Source organism: Cervus elaphus, chromosome 2, assembly GCF_910594005.1.
Source record: "Cervus elaphus chromosome 2, mCerEla1.1, whole genome shotgun sequence".
NCBI classification, from domain to species: Eukaryota; Metazoa; Chordata; class Mammalia; order Artiodactyla; family Cervidae; genus Cervus; species Cervus elaphus.
Genome location: NC_057816.1, coordinates 24,139,670 through 24,160,253, shown reverse-complemented (window position 1 = coordinate 24,160,253; position 20,584 = coordinate 24,139,670). Strand labels below are relative to the sequence as shown.

Sequence of the window (20,584 nt, the reverse complement as noted above, 5' to 3'; positions counted from 1 at the left end):
TATATTTTATTTTATTTATTTATTTATTTTTTTTAATCTATATTTTAAATTTTACATTCCAGGGAAGAATACAGAAATGTTCTTTTCAGGTTCTCAAAAGAGTGGAAAGAGTGTATTTCGTGAATACTGCAACTGAAGTGTGCAATTAGTTATAAGCAATTTCATATATGTAATTTGGAGGATGCAGGGCACCACTAAGAAGCGACTATTAATAAATAAGCCATGAAAATTAGCTTTGAGGGGCAATTTTGGGTGGGGTAAATGTACAAAACTAAGCACCTTTACTGTTCTTTGAGGGAATTTTCTTCCATTCAGGTTTCTAAACAAGGAACTCAATAAGATGCTGCAGTTTACTGTATGGCTCGGCGAAAACCTGTATCAGCCTTAAGGACAGCAGACACTCACCTGACACACAAGTGTCGGACTCTGTCCCAAGTGCCCTGTATACTCTTATCCTCACGGTAATCCTATCGGCTAAGTGCTACTATAACACTAAATTAATAGATGAAGAAGAAACCAATGCACAGATTGTCACATAGCTAGTGAGCTTCGCAGCTGGGACTTGAGTCCAACAGTGTAGGTTCAAAGTCTGGGCTCCAATGACTCTGCTACATCATGTGTCTGCCACTACTGAGGCAGCAGTCCATCCTGGGAGGGCCTGATACAGCACTCCTTTTTCTCTGCTTCTTACATCTGTGGGTCTTGGGTGACAAGAATCTGATTGTACAAGTAAAATTCCAAGGAATTTTTGTATTTAGTCCAGACATAGCCTGTTGTTATGGATAACTGGGTACCAGAAGTAGCACACTAATGGGTAAGACCAAAATTCACAAAATTTAGCTTACATAAAGGGGACCATGAGTGGCTGCTCTTAAGAGGGAGATAAGCCCCGTTGTCAGGGTTTATCTTAAAGGGTATAAATGTGTTCACAGGTGTTTCTTTGCTAGAAAAATCTCCGTAGGTTAGAAAAATAATTTTAAGTGCATGGAAAAAATATCTGGGAGAAGATGCACTAAGCACTACCTCAAGAGAATGAGATTTGGGGTAAGGATACAGAAACATTTTCTATTTTATATATATCAGTCCTATTCAAACCTTAAAAAATTACACTTTTGTAGTTAGAAAATGGACATTAATGGTCAGTGATCTTGTCATTTCCTTTTCACTATTCAGCTCACCACTCAGCTACTTGAACATGTATCTTTACTCAAAGATACATTTGAGTAAAGGAGGTCTGTGAATTCTAACACCTGGTGAACCTGAATTTGACATGAGGGGAGGGCAAATCCAGTGAGGTAAGTAGACATTTCTGTCATTTCAACTAGCGTATAGTTGAGTCTTGTTTTTCAATCCAATCTGAACACCTTTATCTTTTAGAGTGTTCAGTCTGTTTTAATTGCTAAGGTGCATGCTAGGTGTCCTTGGTGTCTCAGATGGTAAAGAATCTGCCTGCAATTCAGGAGACCTGGGTTTGATCGCTGGGTTGGGAAGATCCCCTGGAGAAGGGAATGGCAACCCACTCCAGTATTCTTGCCTGGAAAATCCCATGGACAGAGTATCCATGGGGTCAGAGAGTCAGACACAACTTAGCAACTGAACAAGAAGGTGGGTTTAAGCCTACCATCTTGCTAATTTGTTTCTATGACTACAGATGAGTAAAATTTAAAGATTGAGCCAGTTTTACCTTATGCTTCAACTTCAGCCTACTTTTTAAGAGAATTTTTATTTTCTGGGCTCATGGGATCTCAGTTCCCTGACCAGAGATCAAACCTGGGCCCATGGCAGTGAGTGCCAAGTGAGGCCGGGGAAATTCCCTTCGGCCTACTTCCGTTATCCACCCCAACAAACACAGCAGGTTACTAGGTGGCCAGAGAGGGTATAGGTTTTTCAAGCTGTATTGTTAGGGGAAATGGGAACACCTGGACCTTTGGCTCCACCTCAAAAGGTGCAATTAATTCCATGTTTGTCATATTAGGGGTTCTGGGAAAGACTTATGAAAACCAGACTCTGTGGTTAGTTTCCAGTCTTTTCTGTGACTTAAATACACACCCAATCAAGGATATGGACTACAAACCAAGTCTGATCATCCCTGAACCAAGTTCTAGGAACTGCTCCAGCTCTGGATAATTAAAGAGCTGAAAATAACTAAGACTCCCCTGGCCTCAGGAACTGGGAGAACAGCTGAGTCTTGAAGAAGCTAAACTGGGAAAGGGCAGAGGTAATGCACTAAGGAATCCCACGCAAGTTCTGACACTGGAAACAGCAAACCTAAGTTTAAAACGGGCAGCTTTCCATCCCAAGGCCACTGTGGCTCCAGATGACATATGCACCAATAGGAAATCACTTTCTGGATTAAACCCTCAGCCTGGATGAGTGGGTTACCTAAGTTACGGATGTTTAAGCAATTTTGTTTTTTCAGATTGAAGCAGGCAACACAGGGTATCCTACTCGTTTTGTAGTGTAAGTCCAAAGTAAACTAGACTACTGATTTTATGCTTTTTTCCAGGAGAAACTCATTCTTCTAGGGCATGGCATACTTTCCCTATGCTATGACATTTTGCAGCCTTCCAGGCTAATGGGCCCTGCTAAGCAGACTAACCCCATAATGTGATTTGCCTTAAAAGCAGCATACAGTAGAACTGGAGGCAGGAATGACTGACAGGGTAAAGGAAAAACTGGGCAAGAAAAGCCTGGGCTAGGGAGTAAAAGCTTCCAACTTCACCGGTATCTTACCTAAGTGACTACTGGAGTTTAGCAGTCTAGCCTAAGCCCTGCCGCTTACTGGGGTAAATTACTTATCAAAGTCTTTTCTAAGGGTGCTTGGCACAGTGCTGGTTTATCACGGCTCTTTATCACCGGTAGCTGCTATCATTTTCCACAATGGGAAGGTGGGGTCATGGCAGGCCTGAACAGCTGCCAAAGTTCAATTTGAAAGCACTCCAAGGATCAAGTATATCAGATGTTAGCTGGACTTGAAACTGAGAACTACCTTTGGTGAAATCTCCTGTTAAGTCCTTCATTCCTTATTAAGACTTCATCTCATCTCTTATGAAAGTCTTTATTTCCCTTCTTTCTATTTATCAGAATTCCACTTACTTTGGACCCAGTTTTTCAGTCTGGATTGTTCCAAAGCCTTATGTAGGTTTTGGCATTTCTAATTGCTGGACTTTTTATCTACAAGTCAACCAACCATAATTCCCTCACAAAAACAACTTATGCTTAAAATTTTCTCCAAGATTCACCCACACCTAATGGGTAAGGTCTGAATTTTTAAAAATAGCTCTTATTTAAAAAAAACAAAACTTTTTTATTCACTTGACTGCACTCAGTCTTTGTTGAAGCATTCAGGATTTTTTTTTTTTTTTGTGGATCTTTAGGTGTGGCCTGGGAACTCTTAGTTGCAGCATGTGGGATCAAGTTCCCTGATCAAGGATGGAACCTGAGTTCCCTGTACTAGGCTTGCAGTTTTAGCCACTGCACCACCAGGGAAGTCCCAAGACCTGAATTCCTTACCTTGGCATACAAAGCCATTTGCAACTTGAATTAAACTGATTTTCTTCAGCCTCTTATCACTTTCAACTCCCCAACACTATTGCCCCAAAATGCCTTTCCTTTCCTTCACACCTTCATCACACCCTTCCCTCTTCTATCTTCAAGGCTGAGCTAAAATGTCACCTCTTTAGTGAAGCCTACCCAATTCCCCCAATGGTTTCTTACTTAACATTCCATTATACTTATCACTTAATCTTTAACAGAGAACTTATCCCAGACATACTCTTTCTTCTATTTCAAACATTTTTTGATCTGCTCCATTGCTATTGCTTATAGAGTAGTTATGACAATAATACATTTGAAATGTACTTTGTAAAACTATAAGGTATAACACACCATCACTATACTGGTCTGGAAGGGAAACAGCAGGACTGAAGCAGAAGAGTGATGTTGTTGCTTTCCTTTTACTGGTTCGAAATCTGAACTGGTTTTTGACCTACTGTAGCCACTTTATATGGAAAATAACCAGCTTGTATAATGGCTTAAAAAAGTAATGAGTAGCCCTCGAGCAACCCAACCAAGTAAGCACCACACATAAGGAGAATCCACAAGATGTGTTGCAGTTAAAAGAGTTATCTATAAAAAGTTTTACTTTTTCCTGTAATTTTAATACATCTAAAGTCTTAGATGAACAGTGAGTTGATCCTATTAGGAACAAAATATGGCATGGATTCCAAAAACATAAACATATCTTTTTTTTTCTTTGCATTTAGGCTTTGTAGTCACTAGGTAATGATTATCACTTTGCCAACAGTCAAATACTAGAGAAAGAGAGATATGAGAAACATCTTTTATTTTTTTTCTAAAGAGGTGAAAATAAGTAAGATTTCTTATATTTCTCACTCATAAGATTTTCAAACTCTTAAAAATGCAATTTCCTCTTTTCAAAGCACATGCCATCTTAAAAAAAAAAAAATCTTAGCAATGTACATTTGCACTCAAAGAAAAACATGCAGCGCCATTGTCCTCTGACAAAATTCTGCATAAAAACCTCACTCGACTTTCTGCAAACATGTCCCCTCTTTACCAGTTAGGGACTCTAAACCACAAACATTCAGTGCAATATTTATTGTTTCTTATTTCCGTAGGAAACACAGGACCAATGATGTCTTCTGACTACAACTGTTTCTGGATGGCTGAGCAACAGTCTCCCTCTGCTTTTTTTAAAGTACTCTCTTTAACTTGCTGATGTAAGGTACAGCTAGAATTCAGCAAAACTTGAGGAGCCAAGTGGAAGATGGAGGAGAAATACTTAAGGTGTACCCTGTGCCATAAACTTAAGAAAAAAATTTACACAGAAAAAAAAAAACCCTCAGATTTATCAATGCACCCTTTTAAAAAGTGTTGTTTTTTTTTTAAATTTCTGAAAGCAGCTTAATGTGAATCAAAAGCAGTTCCTGAGTAACTGCAGTAAACAGTGTCTTTTTAAAAAATATATATATATATATTTGCAACTTAGCTCATTTTGGTTCTGCCTTAATTTACTTCCCCAGCTTTTAGTTTAATCACAGTTCCTTTCCTTTCAGTTCTCAATGTGCAAGTACAACAGCATCAGCTCCAAGAGTCGGCGTGCTGCAGATGTTTCTCGTCACTTCTGTGTGATCACCTGCATGTCTGTCAGGCCAGGTTTCCAGAGTTACTGCAGGCCACAGTTCTCAGCCTCACAAAACCTGTGAGAGCTGCGGACACTTCACGTTTTCTTCATCAGACGCCGTGACTGCCACGTGTGGAGCTTGTTGTAGGCTGTCTGGAGCATCTCCTCTATGTGACTAACCAACTGAAAAACAAACACAAGACCCTTACCCTTAAGCAACAACAGGCTGGCGAGGTTGATGCTTCTGATTCAGATCTGGTACATGTTTCAGAGCGCAGTTGCAAAGCTTTATTTCCCCAATTAGGCAACATGCAGGCCCTCTGTGAAGGTATTCTCAGATACATTTTGCATAGAAAGGTAAGAGGGATAGGGGTGGTGTACAGTAGAGCTGGAAGCTCACCTGCCCTGCTTAGGCTTATGTCTGCCCTGTCTTTAACCAGCCACAGAACCACAGGAAAGCCAGCATTACAGGCCTTGGTTTCTTCTGTCAAATCAGACAGGTGAACTAAACTGGTGATTTTGAGATTTAAACATTAGACTTCTAAGTAAGATCCCGAAGGTGGCATCAACACTGTCTGAGAGAAAATATAAAAAATGCCCTACTCCCCTGAAGATTCTGAGGCAGCAGGTCTGAGATGATACCCAGAAATCTTTTGATTTTCAAAAGCTTCTGAGCTTAATTCTGCCGAACAGCCAAGCTTGAGAGGCACTTTTCTATGTTCTCTAGGTCTCTTCCAGCTCTTAATACTTCAGGATTTCCACATAATTCAGTAGATTATAGAAAAATGTAATTGGTCTTAAAGTTCCACACAAGCACTATGAAACCCCTTAGGTCAGGACTATGTACCTTAAGTAGAAAAAAATTTTTGCCCTCATTATAAACATAACTAGAAGTCATCAGGATCACACTGATCTAAGCTGATAAAGACTCCTGAGGCAGAATGTCCTTGGATTATCTGTTTCCTTGGAATTGGACAGTGTAATTTACATGGTTGGAAGTAAAATTTTTGTAAAGTCTCCAAGTCAATTTTGGCAGTATGAAGACAGAGAATAGGAAGGCTTAAATCCTTATAGCATGCCAACAATTTGGATTCAATCTGAGGCACAGTTAAAAACAAACAAAACAAACCCTTATTTACCACATCTGTTATCACTAAGTGTGTTTGTGTAGGGGAGTGTTATGTTATTTACTTCTGTCTGTAAACTACATAAAACTCATTTATTCTGCTTGACAGGCCACAATGTTTCCACAGTACCAGTTACAAGAGATGACCACCACAGCCTCGTGTAAGGCTGCTCAGGGCCTCAGAATTCTTTTTACCAGAATCTTTTTTACAGTGCTCCAGGCAGATACAATCAAATGAGAAGGCACATCAACTGAAACCTGAGATCCCTGCTCTGCTGTGGGAAGATACTTCAAGCTTCTTTTCTGATTATAAATAATATTATGTTTTGAGGAAAAAAAAACACCCAATGTTTAGGGAATAAAAACTTACTGAAAATATTACTAATGAAGATTTTTCAGCTTTCAACTGTGAAACTTCCTGTTTTGATTACCCTACTTACACACTGAACAAAAATAGTTTTATATGCTACTTTTTTCCTAGTCATCTCTGGGAAGACTTGCATTACACACAGAGAAACAATCTTGTCTACGGCCATACCACCCTGAATGCGCCCGATCTCGTCTGATCTCAGAAGCTAAGCAGGGTCGGCCCTGGTTAGTACTTGGATGGGAGAAACAATCTTGTGTGGTGGCTGTGTGTGTGTAGTTGCTCTAGCCTCGCATTAAAAACATTAAAAATCCTGGGTGCAGGGTGACACTTCTCACTCCTCACCTCACTGCTGCCCTGCTGTCAACCAGGGAAGCTGAAGGCAGGCCATAACCCAGGAATTTTCTAGCTCACTTTCACAGAATGGCAATTCTGCCTTTCTTTGTACTGCTAGAATGTAACTTGATACTCAGGTTTTCAAAATAAACATTTTAAGGAACATATACATAGGTTGTAAATCTATATAGAAAAGCATGAAGATGATTATTACAAATGCTGGGTTAGTCATGGCCTAGAGAGAGTGTGAAGGCGGTGTGGGCAACCGGACAGGGGCGCCCAAGGTACGGTGCTATTTCTCACCACGCTTGGCGAGCACACAGACACCTGCTTTACTGCTTAAAAAAGCAACTGTGTTTTACACACTTATGAATGTATGATACATTTTACAATTAAAAAACAGGATTCCCAGTGACATAAAAAACAACATATATACTCAATTACAGGAAAACAGTTAATTTCATCATTTTACTACAGAGAAAAAAAATCAGGCCAAAATTAGAGTCTTGCCTTACATTTGTGCTTAAATACTGTCTCCGAATTTTTTCTTGGAATGGGCAGAGCTTTGTAACTTGGAATCGTTCCAAATTACTTTTCATTTTCACTACCTAAAAAAGATGACAGAAATAATGAATTAGACTCTCAAGAACCTATAGAGATCAAGGGAAAAATATACACAAGGTTACTTTCTTTCTTTAAGATTTACTGGCTCCACCAGGGAGAGAAGCATATATTTAGATTTTTTTGGTTTGTAATTCCTACCCTTCCTGATATTTTTGTGCATGTGTATAAATGTGTATGTGGAAAACATACAGTATATACTGTTATAAAATTCCACTTGGTTTAATGTGAATATCTTGAAGTCATTAAGTATTAGGTCATCATTTAAAATCGATGTATCTTTAACTAATCCCCTTCTGATAGATTTCAGACCATTTCTAACACAGAGAGTGGTAGAGAAACATCTCTATGGCTCAATATTTGCATATACTCCTTCTTAATTATTATTTTCTTACATATCCAAATGCTGAATTTCTGGGTCAAAGCATTTTTTAAAGAGGTAGTACTAGCAGTAGGAGAAAGGACGCCCAGCAACCTGGCCAATCCCCACTATTCCAGATTTTTTATTCTTTAGCAAATTATAGGTGAAAATGCACTTTTTCTGTAGCTTTAAAGATAATCCAGGAAATGAACCCATACTACCTGCATTGGAAGTGTGAACTCTTAACCACTGGACCACCAGGAGAGTCCCTAAAGATTGTCTGTAAGATGATTTATATAGTAAAGTTATTACTATTTTTTTTTAAATTGAAGTATAGTTGACTTAACGATGTTGTGCTGGTTTCTGATGTACAGAAAAATGATAGTTAAGTTTTAAGATGTACAATTAATAGTTATGGAACTGGTCTGGATCTCAGGTTTCTTTACAAAATGGGTATCAATACCTACTCCATGAGGAAGCTGTGAGGCTTAAGTGAAACAATATAGGCAAAGTAGCGTTTGGCACATAGTAAACATTCAGTACAGTTTTCCAACTTCAAGATAACACCTCACTAATTCACATTATCACAATAGCTGGCTGTGTTTGGGATCAGTTCTAACCTTTTCTTCTAGGAATGGCGTATTAACAGGAAAACAGGACCAGAAGTGCCGCAGAAGTTCCCCAACAGCCACATATAGGTGTTTTAATTCAGACTGAATATCATTTGGCACCATCTCTGCAAAAGAAAAAGAGGTTCACAGAATAAAAGCTATTTTCCCACATCTCTGAGAGAATGAGAATTTATAGTCACAGTATAAATGTGAATGTGCACTCTGCCAATGTTAAACCTGGCTGTGCTATTCTAAGTTAGTGATTTTGTGACTGACACTAGATTCCCTTGGGGTTTCAGAGGACTTTTCAGGTTTTGCTTTAAGAGGTAGGAGAGGGAAAAAACCTTTTAGTATGACATAGCAATGTGCCACTGTTTGTAATATTAAAACAGTACTGAAACGTTAAGCTCTTGTCTAGGTATGCTTCAGGATCTGGATGCATAAAAACAAAACACAGATCCCGGAAATGTTCCAAAGGAAAACCAATACAACTTCAGCACTCTGCTCAAATTGCTCTTCAGAGCTGCTTTAGGTAAGGGGTAGCAAGAGGAGGCCCAGCACGTACGGTTTATGGCTTGCTGCGTCCCTCCCTGCATCAGTGCTCCTCCAGGGGACAGGGCTGTGATGGTGCTACTGGCAGCACTACTGGAGAGAACCTGAAAGCAATGAGGAGAGCATTGCAGCTTAACAGCAGATGTCCATAAACACACAATCCGCAGCAACCGGAGTGAACCACTCCCCAGAAGGCTACCAGAACACCTACTCATCTTCCAGGGATACCAGACAAATTCACAGGTACCTCTAAATACACACCCTTCTGTCTGGTCAGGCCTCCCCACCTTTGAAGAGTAGAGCTGATTGGTAATACTGTGCCACTTCAGGCGTGCAGCAAGCTGACTCAGTTCTGTGTGTGACCACGTTCTCTCTCCACTCTCTGGTGGTGTGCACCTGCTGGCCCCACACCCCCAGGGTGCTCCTGCCTCCCCCATCGCTGACCCCGCTTCCCCTTGGTAACCACAAGTCTGTTTTCTATGTCTGAGTCTGTTTCTGTTTTGTAAATAAGTTCATTTGTACTATTTTTTAGAGTCCACATATAAGTGATATAGCCAAGCTCTTTCTTAAGTACCAACTTCTTAGCACTGAAGGTAAAGCTGAGTTTAAGGAAAGAAAAAACGTCAAAAAAACAAATGATAAACCCTGGCTGGCAGTTGATGTAAGAAAATCCAGCAAAGTAGAAATATATCACTTGTCATTTTTCAAGGAAGTGGATACACATTGCCAAAAGGGGGAAAAAACCTACATTCCCCACTGTATCCACATGAACATTCAGGGCCATAACTGATGTTTCTCTTCAATGAGTGCCTAACAAGTACCAAGGCCCAGCCACAGCAAGGATCATATATCATTCGCTGAACAGCTCACGCACAGGGTTAGTGTGTTTTACAGGTAGAAATCCAGGCATGTACAGGCTGGATGAAAAAACAAGACAAAACACTTAACTTGGTGTAAAGAGCACATTACATGTCAACTATGAGTCAAGGAGACATGAAAGTTCACTTGATTCCTATTTCCTTCTGTCAGAAAGTGCTATAATGCACTGTAACCAGAAGTTTCAGGGATTGCTAAACTTGCTGACTAGTCACTGGCGACCCTCAGGTATACATACCCGATGGCAGATAATCTCTTCATGTGTCTCAGATAATCAAATCACTTTTTGGAGGGAAAAATCTAAACTAACCACAGCTTAAAAAAGTTAGTGTTGACTATATACAATAAAAAGAACTTGTACAAAATAAGTGCTTTTCTAAATTTGAACTAACTAAATAAATAAATGTAAAAAAAAAAAAGTTAGGTGGAACTACTTTGGCCCAAGGGCCAAATGCTGGACAATTACAGTCTAGAAGGAAAGATGTAGTCAAACAATCCCATATTTGTTATGTGAGCTTAAGTATGTACAACACATATTTCTTTGCTTTCTCCACTAACGGGACAAGGAGACCAGTAGCAAATGACATCCCACCTAGTACTCAGATCTTGGTTTCTAAACCTACTCAGCACTTGGCAAGCACGGACAGAGTAAGATGAATTTGGAGTTATCTCATTGTGCCATAAACTAAAGAGGCGCCCAAAACTGATGACGATACTGTCAGAAAGATACAGGAGCCAGTATAAAGGGCGTGGAAAGGGTCTAACTACAAAGGCGCAAGGGTACCTTTTCAGGGGTGACAAAACTTGCTTTTTATCTTGATTGTGTTGGTAATTACATGACTGTATATACACACTGAATTCAAAAGAATATACTGAAAAGGTAAATTTTACCGTAAGATATTTCAGTTAAAAAAAAAAAAAGGACAGCAACAATTTATAACCCACAGAATATAAGAATCCATGCTTATAAAGAAAGCGTAAATAAATATGAATGAGTCAGGGAGGTTCAGAAGGTCAACTGATGGGAGGATAGGATTAGAAAATCACCATTTACCTATCACTATGGTAATAACTGTTTTCACCAAGAATCATCAACAGATTCTAAAACATTAGTGGGTAAAAGTTTGAGGGGAAACAAAACAGTTACACAGTATCTCCCCACAAGATACTTACTAATTATGAAGGGAAAAATAGGTAAGTTTTCCACAGAGAAATCAGATAGTGCCTTAACCAAGTGATTAAAGTTAACACTGCAAGGCAGGACAAATAAACATGTGCTTCCTCATATGATGCACAGAGGACGACATGTTACTTACACATCAACCTGGTGGAATTCTTGCCAAAAATGAAATCGAATCATGAGAAAATGTTAGAGAAACTGAAGTTGAGGGCATTCTACAAAAAACTGACCTACTCTTCAAACATCAAGGTCATGAAAGATAAGACTGAAAAACTACTCCACTGTAAAGGAAACTAAAGAGACCTAAGAACCAAATGCAATTCGTGAACCTGATTTGGATGCTGGACCAAAAAAGTTTTTTTTTTTTTTTTGCTACAGGGACATTAATGGTACAATTGGTGAAATTTTTCCAAGAATATAGGTTAGGGACGTCCCTGGTGGTCTAATGGCTAAGACTCCATGCTCCCCAAAAAAAAGACTCCATGCTCCCAATACAGGGGGCCTGGGCGTGATCCCTGGTCAGGGAACTAGATCCCATATGCCACAACTAAGATCCTGAGTGCCTCAACTAAGACCATGTGTGTTAGTTGCTCAGTCATATCTGATTCTTTGTGATCCTAGGACTGTAGCCTGCCAGGATCCTCTCTGTCCATGGAATTCTACTGGCAAGAATACTGGAGTGGGTTGCCATTTCCTTCTCCAAAGACCCTGCACATCCAAATAAAGAAAAAAAAATTTTTTTAAAAAGAATACAGATTAGATAATAAGACTTAAACAATGTTAACTTACTGTTTCTATAACTGTACTGTGTTATTTAGATGTAAAGGGATCTGGGGCTCCTAGGTGGCGCTAGTGGTAAAGAACTCACCTGCCAATGTAGGAGACTAAGAACTAGGGTTCAATCCCTGGATCAGGAAGATGTCCTGGATGGCAGGCAAGCCACTCCAGGATCCTTGCCTGGAGAATCCCACGGACAGAAGAGCCTACTGGGCTACAGTCCATAGGGCTGCAAAGAGTTGGACATGACTGAAGCAACTCAGCATGCTCACAAAGGGTTCTACCTTCAAAATGGGTCAAAAAACTTTTGCAACTTTTTGTAAATCTAAGATTATTTCAAGGTTAAAGGTTAAAAAGTAAGTCCCCATATGTGATAAGCACTATAGGTTTCAACCTGATAAGCAATTCAGGTTTCAACTCAGTGTCTGAGTGTTTATGAAAACAGAGAAAAGGGAAAAAATAACTCGTTACTGGGCATGCTGAGGACTGCTTTACAGAGGCAACGGAATTTGAACTATTTTGAATTATTACTATTTGCTCCTTGACACAGAAACAGGCAAACGACACTCTTAAGAGAGAAAGCATGAGAAAAAGCACGGGAAGCATGTAGATGATACAATTAAAAACCTCTGGGTAGTTTATAGTGTGTTAGGCTGGAGTAGAGGACTCTTTTGAAGTTATGTGGGGAAGGAAATGGTGGAGATATGGCTGGAGTTGGGACTAGAGATGTGGGTTAGGGTCAGATTGTAGGGTTTGGCGAGTAAGACAAAGAACATTCAGACAGTTACTATGAGAAGAAAGGGAGGCAGCAAAGGTTTTTAAGTTGCAGAGTGATGTGGTTGGAATCATGCTTTTATTAAATAACTTGCAGTGGCCGTGTTGAAAACCTGTCCCATTTACCTAAGTCAAGGTGATGGAGTCAAGAATTACTGAACTGACAGAACTTGCTGATCAACTGAATATGTCTAAGGGCAGGAAAAAACAAAGAATATCTACAGAATGATGTCCAGAAATTTTTTGGAAATCTGGGAGATTTTTCCAATAAAACTGTATATATGGAAGAAAAAAAATTAGCAACCACAAAACTCATTATCTTATTTTCATTATCATCTGAACTTCAGGTATGCCAAATACTTCTCTTTACCTGACTTTTTCAATTTATTAAGCAGAAATATGTCTTTACCCCAAGTAAAGTATGAGTTTTATAAATATGAATATGCTCATAAACTGAGGAAGTAACTGGGAATTCTGTTTTTCAAACTGTACAAGTCACCTACCTGAGTTAATCTGGGTGTATAAGCTTCCATTTCTTCTCTAATACTTTGAAAAGAATTAATAATGTCCTGACTTGTTGCATACTGCAGCGACTGGATTGGAGTTGGACCATGATAATACCTGAAGATTAGCCAAAAATTACTCCTCACACAGAGTAAGGGCGCTCAGTATTTGTCTTTCAAACATTTTAGCAGTCTCCATACAACATTCCCCCCAAGTAAAGAGTTAAAGATATTTCAATTAAATAACTTAATTCCAATAAGGGTAATAGGAAGACAACAGCAGATAGCTAAAATTTATTTTCTTCGCTTCAATCATTTAGGATCCTTTCCTGAGATGTACAAAGTAACTTTTTAAAGAAATACAATACTGTTTTATGGTAACAAACTGATAAAAACTTGAATACTACATTTGCAGAATAAACTCTGTACCAACTTGTGATATAAAACTATTTTGCTTCAAATTAATTTAATAGTCACCAAACTTACCTATCTGACTTCTTGAGGTTTAGTGCAATTGTTTTTATGGAATTATTTTTTCCCAAGTCTTCATATTCAATGGATTCTTGTAACTTCGCCTATAATTATCAACACGACACTTTTTATTGCTGCATTTCCTACATGTGTCCCCTCTACACACAGCTGAACCTATTTTTTCACTAACCACTTAACAGAGTAACTGTTTTCCTATACTCTGACCATACTATGCATCATTAAACCTCTAATATTTAAAAATCTGATAGATGAAAATGTTTATTTTACTCGAACTAAATTAAAAAAATTAATTTTATTACACGTGTTGCAAATATTTTTTGCCCCCACTTTGGTGTTTCTGTTTTAATTATTCCCTTTATGCCTATTCTTCTGTGCATTTTTTTTTTTTTTTGCTTAAACTTTGATCCAACAGAATTTATTGTAAAATAAGGAGTAAGGCAGGGAGTCAGTTTTTTAAAAAGTATTATTAATCAGTCCTCCAACACCATTTGTAGAATAACATCCTTCCCCACTGATTCCGAAATGCCATGTTTATCATATATGTATTTAATCCCTCCATGTACTTGGGTTTACATCTGCATTCTTTATTTTGGTTTTACTAATGTGCTTTCTCCTGGACTGTATAGGAACAAATCTGACCTCAGCATGCTATTCAGAGTAATGTATCAATCAGTCCCACCTCACCTAGACTCAGTGTGTTTTTACTACTTTCTCATCTCTATACCCTTGAGTCAACTTCAAGGCATACTGATGTCTTTCACTACCATTCCCGTATGTCAAGCTCATTTCTACGCTTGCTGCTGCCTGATTTAAGTCATGTCCTGACCCAACCTCTTATATAAATCCAAATCCTAAATCTCTGCCAAGGCCTGGTCATCCACCTAACTTTCACACTTAACTGAAAGCTCCATGAATATGAGGACTCTGTCTATTATTATTCCAGGATCTCTCATTCTATAAATCCCTTGTGGAACATACAGCAGACAACTACTGACATGAAAGAACATCCTGAGTCAGTTTATCATTGAATATTGTGAAAATTCAGTGATTTTTGACAATTTCATCACTACCAAGAATCAAGGGTACTCAGTGCAATATTGAAAAGAATCACTTCCTACATTTCTTTTTAACATCTCTAGCTTATATTTTAGCTTCACTTTGCTTATTTCAGAGAAGAAATTTTTCACTTTGTTAATTTTAAAGGTGTATATCCCTGTAGAAACATATTAGGTAACTGAAATACATAAAGGACCTATAATCTCTTAAAGTTCATAAACTTAATTGTATCATATTAGTTTGTTCTGCAAACTTTATCTACTTACTCTCTGGTTCCGACTGTAAACAATTACTATACTTTAAATTCTGTTTTACAATTATTCTTTTCATTTTGTCTTACCTATAGACACTAAATTCTTTGAGGACAAAAACCCAGTCTTACTCATTTTTGTTTCCTGCCACCTAATATGGCATGTAAGGCAATTAAAAAATGGTTTCTTTAATTTTAATGAAGTGAACTATTGTCACGGTGTATGTGAACTCACTTTAATTCAACGAATCATTAATCCTTTAAAGTAGTCATTATTTGCTGTATGCATCAATCTCCACTGTAGGGATGTATCATGAATATCATGATGTTTGCTATTTTCTCAATTATAATACTGTCAGTGTATTTGTATCTAAATCTTTGCACATCTTTTTTTTTTTTTTGCACATATCTTTAAAAAAAAAAAAAAAAGTCCCAAGTGGAATACTGTCCAGAAGTGAAATTAAGGGTATAAACCTTTAAAAATTTAATACACTATATTGCCTGATCGCCCTCTAAGAAAGCCTTATCATAATTTTTACAACGAGGGAGGAACTTAAAATTGAGGGATACAGAAGTTTGGCAAAGTTGCACAGAGAGAAGAAATATACAAGTAGGTAACTGTTCATACTCCCTTCACAATCCATCTTCAGTATTTAATGAACGACATTTCTAGTTCTAAAATGCTAGGTGTAACATGAGGGCCAAATCTTATCTTTTAAATCAAATACACAAATCTTTAGTTTTTTCTTTCTGTCATATTGCCTTTGTTGGGTACTCTTCCAGAAAATAAAACTATGTGTTAACATTTATGTGTGTTTATAGGTGGAGATAAATAAAACAATAAAAACAGTTAACAGACTTGAGTCCGTGGAAAGTAGGCTAGTAAGCCAAAACTGAGGAAGTATTTTTTAAGCCTAATATTTAACAGCTTGGCCAGAAGAACTAAAGCCCTATGAACTTATCAAGGGTCAACATAAGGTACTGTCAGTTACATAACATATATCTGGAGAAATCTGAGCCATAAGCATTCCAGACTTTTTACTCATACCCTTTTGATTGCTGGCTGAAAGCAATCTACATCTCCGGAATTTCCATCAATGCTGCTGGGCTCACCATTTTGCTCCTTTTGTGCTTCTCTGAAAACAAAGGGAAAAAGACTAACGTTAAATACTACAGGAAGAACAACAAAACTCCAACTGGCTATCATGGAAAACCCAGTTAGTGCACCTTTGCATGTGTACTTAACTGTTTCCTGAGACCTGCTGCCAGGACCATGGCACTGTGATGGTTAAATCTCTTGATGATGGCAGCATTACTATTCTCTCTGATGGATTTAGAATTAGAAGTAGATGGCACGGAGGAAATGCCATAGCCCTGCAAGGAACAATTTAATAGAGATATTGTTGAGCTGAAAAAATTTTCTGGATATAGGACTTAAAAAATATTTACAGGTAAAAATTTAAAAATAAGTAACATACACACACACAAAAATAAAAAATGCTAACAACTGCTTTTAGTATCACAAAATTATCTTAACTGCTAAGTGCTGCATTTTTTTCCCTAAGGAGCAATTCTGGACTAGTTAGCAAAACATTAAAATATTGGTTAGTGGGATGCTGGGCTGTAAGCCATTACACTTAAGTTAAAACTTACAGGTGCTACGAAAGAAGTGGTCAATCCCATTAGAGGTGGGGGGCGGGGAGGGTAGGTTCAAACGAGCTTCATGGAGCATCGTAAGATGAATAGGTAGGTGCTTGCAAAGCAAACACTGAATAACATTTCAGGAAGAAGAAACTGCTTAAACAGAAGGTATAGGAGTAATGCAAAACATACTATGTCATGGGTTTGTATGCAGTTCAGTATACCTCGAATGAAGGGTGGGCCAAGAAACAGCCCCAACTGAGTATGCAGAGGCCAAATTAAGAGCCTGGTAGTAGTTCTGATTTTATTCTAAGTTCAATGAGAAACCCCTGAGAAAGTTTTTACATAGGGGAACATTATGATCTGATTTATAACTCTCACTGCTAGGGAAGAATAAACTATAGGGAACAAAAACAAGATCAATTAGGAGGCTAATGTGTCTGTGCAGATAGTTTTGAGATGTAGAGCACTTGCTGAGCAACTGAATGTTGGAGGTCAACAAAGGGGCGGGATCAAGGAGACTACTAGGTTTTGGCTTGAACAACCGAGTCCATGCTAATGTTGTTTTTGGTTTTTTTTTTAACTGACATAGGGAAGGACCAGAAGAAACAGGTTTTTGAGGATGGGAATCAAAGACTCCATTTTGGACATATTATGCTGAGGGGTGTGTGGAAACAAGCTAAATGAAGATACCAAGTAGGGAGTTGGACATATGATTTTGGACTTCTTGGGTTAGCCAGACCAGGACTAATTGGGAGTCATCATTACACAATTAGTATTGATATTTTTAGCAATGGAACAGAAAGAATGTAATTATAAGGAGCCCCAAGCCCATATCCTGGGACAGAATTACTAGAGGATGATAGGCAAAGAGGAGGGAAAGATTGAATCAACCAACATTTTTATTAAAAGGCTTGGTTTTATAAATTTTTACATATCCATGCAAGGAAATACAACATGGATAGTTTTAAAAATGTAAATAATAAAAAAAAGTAAATAATAAATCATTGTGTAAGTTTAAGGTTTACAGTGTGTTGATTTCAGATTGTAAAATGATTACCAGTGTAGCTAATACCTCTATTATGTCACATAATTATCGTTTCTCTTACTAAGAAGTAAGATCTAGTTTCTGAGCAACCTGAGGTTTCTACTGTAAACCATGCTGTGCATTAGGTCTACAAAAATGATCTACTAGCTGTAAGTTTGTATCCTTCAACACCACCTCTCCAAATTTCCTACCTCTCCTCAAGGTCAGAGCTATTAACCTCATTTTACAAGAAAACTGATATGAGAAACATTAAAAAAATCTACAGTTTAAAACCAAGTAGTTTGGTTTTAAAGTCAATGTACTTAACAGCTGTGTGGTTTATTTAGCTTCATTTTTTCAGGGTGATTAAAGAGATTATGTTTATAATGTGTTGAGATTCACCAAGGAACTGACTGAGTGCTGAGAATTTTCAAGAAAACAACTGAATTTCATTAGGCAAACAACTCACTGGGGCACCAAGGATTATTTTCTGTTAATTTAATAATTTGGACTATAGATAAAATTTTAACATTGGTTTCCTCACCTGGAGCATGCATACACTAAGAGAAAAAAGATAGGAGCACATGTCAATAGAAAAGGAGCCAAAGGAAAGCAAGAAAATAAAAATGAAATGAAAGGAAGGGCACTAAAAGTTAACAGTGTCCAGAGAGTAACTGAGGAAGGCAAGGTCCTTTCTAGACGAGAAGACAGAAGCAGGGACAGCATTAGCCTTATCAGAATGGATCACCTACTTCTCTAGCATTGCATGAATTTCTAAGTCTGGAGTCATGTTGTTGAGGTAGGTAGCTCATACTTGATGGTCCAGCTATTCAAACAAAATGGGGCTAATGTGGAGTAAGGGTCATGACTGTGCTCAGCATTTGGTAAATAGTGGGCAACCAACAATGTTTATCATCTTTTCCCTATCTAATATTTTTTCACACTTACTCAGATATAGCATAAACCTTTATTAATACCTAGACAATACAGTGGAAGTGAGAAATAAATTTAAGGGACTAGATCTGATAGACAGAGTACCTGATGAACTGTGGATGGAGGTTCGTGACATTGTACAGGAGACAGGGATCAAGACTATCCCCATGGAAAAGAAATGCAAAAAAGCAAGATGGCTATCTGAGGAGGCCTTACAAATAGCTGTGAAAAGAGAAGTGAAAAGCAAAGGAGAAAAAGAAAGATATACCCATGTGAATGCAGAGTTCCCAAGAATAGCAAGGAGAAATAAGAAAGCCTTCCTTGGTGATCAATGCAAAGAAACAGAGGAAAACAAGAGAATGGGAGATCTCTTCAAGAAAATTAGAGATACCAAGGGAACATTTCATGCAAAGATGGGTTCGATAAAGGACAGAAATGGTATGGACCTAACAGAAGCAGAAGATATTAAGAGGTGGCAAGAATACACAGAAGAACTGTACAAAAAAGATCTTCATGACCCAGATAATCACGATCGTATGATCACTCACCTAGGGCCAGACATCCTGGAATGTGAAGTCAGGTGGGCCTTAGAAAGCATCACTAAGCAAAGCTAGTGGAGGTGATGGAATTCCAGTTGAGCTATTTCAAATCCTGAAAGACGATGCTGTGAAAGTGCTGCATTCAATATGCCAGCAAATTTGGAAAACTCAGCAGTGGCCACAGGACTGGAAAAGGTCAGTTTTCATTCCAATCCCAAAGAATGCTCAAACTACCATACAATTGCACTCATCTCACACACTAGTAAAGTAATGCTCAAAATTCTCCAAGCCAGGCTTCAGCAATATGTGAACCATGAACTTCCAGATGTTCAAGCTGGTTTTAGAAAAGGCAGAGGAACCAGAGATCAAATTACCAATATCCACTGGATCATCGAAAAAGCAAGAGAGTTCCAGAAAAATATCTATTTCTGCTTGACTATGCCAAAGCCTTTGACTGTGTAGATCACAATAAACTGTGGAAAATTCTTCAAGCGATGGGAATACCAGACCACCTGACCTGCCTCTTGAGAAACCTATTTGCAGATTGGGAAGCAACAGTTAGAACTGGACATGGAACAACAGACTGGTTCCACATAGGAAAAGGAGTATGTTGAGGCTGTACATTGTCACTCTGCTTATTTAACTTATATGCAGAGTACATCATGAGAAACGCTGGGCTGGAAGAAGAACAAGCTGGAATCAAGATTACTGGGAGAAATATCAATAACCTCAGATATGCAGATGACACCACCCTTATGGCAGAAAGTGAAGAGGAACTAAAAAGCCTCTTGATGAAAGTGAAAGAGGAGAGTGAAAAAGTTGGTTTAAAGCTCAACATTCAGAAAACTAAGATCATGGCATCTGGTCCCATCACTTCATGGGAAATAGATGTGGAAACAGTGGAAACAGTAGCTGACTATTTTTCTGGGCTCCAAAATCACTGCAGATGGTGACTGCAGCCATGAAATTAAAAGACACTTACTCCTTGTAAGGAAAGTTATGACCAACCTAAATAGCATTAAAAAGCAGAGACATTACTTTGCCAACAAAGATTCGTCTAGTCAAGGCTATGGTTTTTCCAGTGGTCATGTATGGATGTGAGAGTTGGACTGTGAAGAAAGCTGAGTACCGAAGAATCGATGCTTTTGACCTGTGGTGTTAGAGAAGACTCTTTGAGAGTCCCCTGGACTGCAAGGAGATCCAACCAGTCCATCCTAAAGGAGATCAGTCCTGGGTGTTCACTGGAAGGACTGACGTTGAAGCTGAAACTCCAATACTTTGGCCACCTCATGCCTAGAGTTGACTCATTGGAAAAGACCCTGATGCTGGCAGGGACTGGGGGCAGGAGGAGAAGGGGACGACAGAGGATGAGATAGCTGGATGGCATCACTGACTCGATGGACATGAGTTTGGGTA

General features: G+C 38.5%; 1 protein-coding gene across 1 annotated transcript in view; it reads right to left on the bottom strand.

Annotated features, from left to right (window-relative positions):
- Nucleotides 1-4,109: 4,109 nt before the first annotated feature.
- Nucleotides 4,110-20,584, bottom strand: part of GTF2H1 (general transcription factor IIH subunit 1) — a 32,011-nt gene continuing 15,536 nt past the window's right edge. Inside the window, exons 8-15 of the mRNA XM_043874721.1 lie at nt 16,275-16,402; nt 16,077-16,164; nt 13,717-13,805; nt 13,231-13,348; nt 9,134-9,224; nt 8,578-8,693; nt 7,491-7,583; nt 4,110-5,329 (exon numbers count right to left, since the gene is read on the bottom strand). Coding sequence (XP_043730656.1) covers nt 5,243-5,329; nt 7,491-7,583; nt 8,578-8,693; nt 9,134-9,224; nt 13,231-13,348; nt 13,717-13,805; nt 16,077-16,164; nt 16,275-16,402 — 810 coding nt within the window. The 3' untranslated portion in view covers nt 4,110-5,242. The remainder of the gene's footprint in view (nt 5,330-7,490; nt 7,584-8,577; nt 8,694-9,133; nt 9,225-13,230; nt 13,349-13,716; nt 13,806-16,076; nt 16,165-16,274; nt 16,403-20,584) is intronic.